The following is a 2425-nucleotide window of genomic DNA, read 5'->3' on the forward strand; positions in this document are numbered from 1 at the left end:
TGTGCTGGGGGGAGCCCTGCGGAGCAGCTGGGCCTGCAGGAGCTCCAGGCGGCGCCGCTCGCGGGCCAGCTGGGGGGGGGGCAGTTAGGGGAGGGTCTACTGGGGCTGGGAGCCCCTGAACCCCCCCCCAGACCCCCCCCCGTTACCTGCTGCTCCAGCCCTTGGATCCGCTCGAGCTGCCGCAGGTACTGAGCCACCTCCCCGGGGGGGCAGCAGGGCAGCCTGGGGGGGAACAGTGGGGCGAGGACCCAGGCGTCCAGACGCCCTGCCCCTCCTCCCTCCAGGGGGGCCCAGGCGTTCGGGTGCTGCTCACCTCAGGGGCTGGGCGCCGCGGGGGGGGTCGCTCTCAGCAGGGAGAGGTGAGGGGCCCCGGTCCCGCCCAGGGGGTTCCTTGGGGGCCCCCTCGAATGTGGGGAGACCTGGGGGAGGGGGGAATATTTGGAGGGGTCATGAGGGGTCGTGGATACCCACTGGGGGGGGCAGCTTCCTCCATGCCCATTACCATGTGCTGGGGGGAGCCGTGGCCGCATCACCAGGACCCCAGGATGGAGGGCGGGCGGTGGTGGCGGGGGGCACAAGCCCCCATCATTGAGCACCTGTTGGGGGGAGGGTTGTGAGCCCAAGCATCTGGGCCCCCAGCAGGGACCCAGGCGTCCGGGCCCCCCTGCCCCCACCCCGGGACTCAGGCGTCCGGGCCCAGCCTCACCTGGGTGTGCCGGTGGGAGGCCTCGCTGTGGGTCAGCACTGTGGGGCGGTCATGGGGGGGCTCCGGTAGCAGTGGCCGGCGCTGCCTGGGGTGAGGGGTGGTGGTGGTGGTGTAAGGCCTTGCACACGTGTGCGCTGGGGCCCTCAAGCAAGGGCGCCATGCAAGGCTTTGCACACGCGTGTGCGACGGGGCCCCAGCATGGCGGCCTGCGTGAGGGCGCCCTGCGCTGTGCCGTGCTGCACACTCGCCGGAAGCATGGTCCTGCGTCACGGCAAGTCCCGGCACACGCGTGTGGGTGGCAGGCATGAGGGTCCCACGCAAACCACCCCCCTGAGCCCAGCCCTCCCAGTACAAACCAGTTCTGCCTGCTGGTCTGAGCTGCACTGCTCCCTCTCAGTCCCCCAGTGCCCTGGTGCCCCCAGCACTCTCCAGTGCCTCCCAGTCCTCCTCAATCACCCTCCAGTCCATTCCAGTGCCCTCAGTATCACCTGAGCTTGCTCCAGTCCCAACCAGTGACCCCAAGTCTCAGGCAGAGCTGCTCTACAGCACTCCTGCCCCCCTCCAGTGCCTCCCAGTTCCCCCCAGCACCTCCCAGTGCTCTCCAGCCTCCTCCCAGTGCCTCCCAGTTCCTGCCCAGTGCCCTTTAACTCTCTTCCAATGCCTCCCAGCCCCCCCCTGTGGTTCCCCGTCCCTTCCAGTGACAACCATTCTGCTCCCAGTGCCCCTCCTCTGCCAGTGTCTCCCAGTCCCTCCTATCATCCCCCTGTGATCCTACCCAGTCTCCCCAGTCCAATCCCAGTGCCTCCCCAGGCCATCCTAATGACTCCTAGTGCCCTCCCATCCTCCTCCCAGTACCCGCTCCAGTCCCCTCTAGCCCATTCCCAGTCTCCCTCAGAGCAGCCAGTGCCCCGCTCACAGGTCCCGGGCTCCTGCCATGGCTCTGGGTGCCGCCGGGTGCCTCCGCCCCGATTTATAGCCGGGAAACCGCAGCCCTGAGTCACGGCGGGGAGGGGGCCGTGGCAGACGAGCGCCCAGATCGGGGAGAACCCCCCCCCCCAAATGGGGATGACCCCCCCCCTCCCCAGAATGGGGCCACCTCAGCTCGCGCTGCCAGAGCTGCCCCCCAACAGGGCCGCTGCGACTCGCGAGGGGGCCATGTACCCCAAAAGCAGCCAAAATACCCCCAAATGGGGGTCACCCGGTAGGCAGCTGAGCCAAGACAGGGGAAGAAGCCCCAAAGCAGGGAGAGACAGCGGCCAAAACACAGTAAGATGCCCCAAAATGGGGCATCCCTGGGATAAAACTAGGTGAGACATCCCAAAATGTGGCAAAAGCCCCCAAAATGGGGAGGAAAAACCCCTGGAACAGGGCCACCCCCAGCACAACGGTGCCCCAGAACAGGAGAATGGCCCAAAATACAGCAAGGCATCCCAAAATGGGAAGAAACACCCCAAACTCAGGCAGTTCCCCAGACCCAGAAGGGGGGAAGGGAACACCCCCAAAATAGAGCTGTGCAGACATGGCCACTTGGAGCACTTCAAAAGTGCCTGAATGTCCCCAAATTTGCCACAACTCCCCACAGAAGGGATCAGGGAGACCAGCTTAGCGCCCCCACCACCCCAGCTGCCCATCCAAACCCGATTAATTTGAGGAAATGCAGCTCCAAAAGGGGCAAAATTTGCCCCAAAGCCAGATGGAAAGTGATGACAGATTGGGGGG

The 2425-nt window shown here is 65.9% G+C and overlaps 1 protein-coding gene and 1 long non-coding RNA gene across 2 annotated transcripts in view; one reads left to right on the forward strand and one right to left on the reverse strand.

Annotated features, from left to right (window-relative positions):
• LOC146587918 (uncharacterized) overlaps positions 1–2425 on the forward strand; it is a 50948-nt gene that overhangs the window by 38257 nt on the left and 10266 nt on the right. The gene's annotated exons all lie outside the window — the stretch shown is intronic.
• Positions 13–1642, reverse strand: LOC146587922 (uncharacterized; the record flags this gene model as incomplete). Its single annotated transcript, XM_085318791.1, has 6 exons — positions 1623–1642; positions 707–791; positions 503–596; positions 314–419; positions 147–222; positions 13–69 (listed from the first exon to the last, which is right to left on the reverse strand). Coding segments are annotated over exons 1-6 (438 nt in total), but the record flags the coding sequence as incomplete, so codon positions are not given.

Source organism: Rhea americana, unplaced genomic scaffold, assembly GCF_003343005.1.
Source record: "Rhea americana isolate MKP2758 unplaced genomic scaffold, rheAme1 scaffold_553, whole genome shotgun sequence".
NCBI classification, from domain to species: Eukaryota; Metazoa; Chordata; class Aves; order Rheiformes; family Rheidae; genus Rhea; species Rhea americana.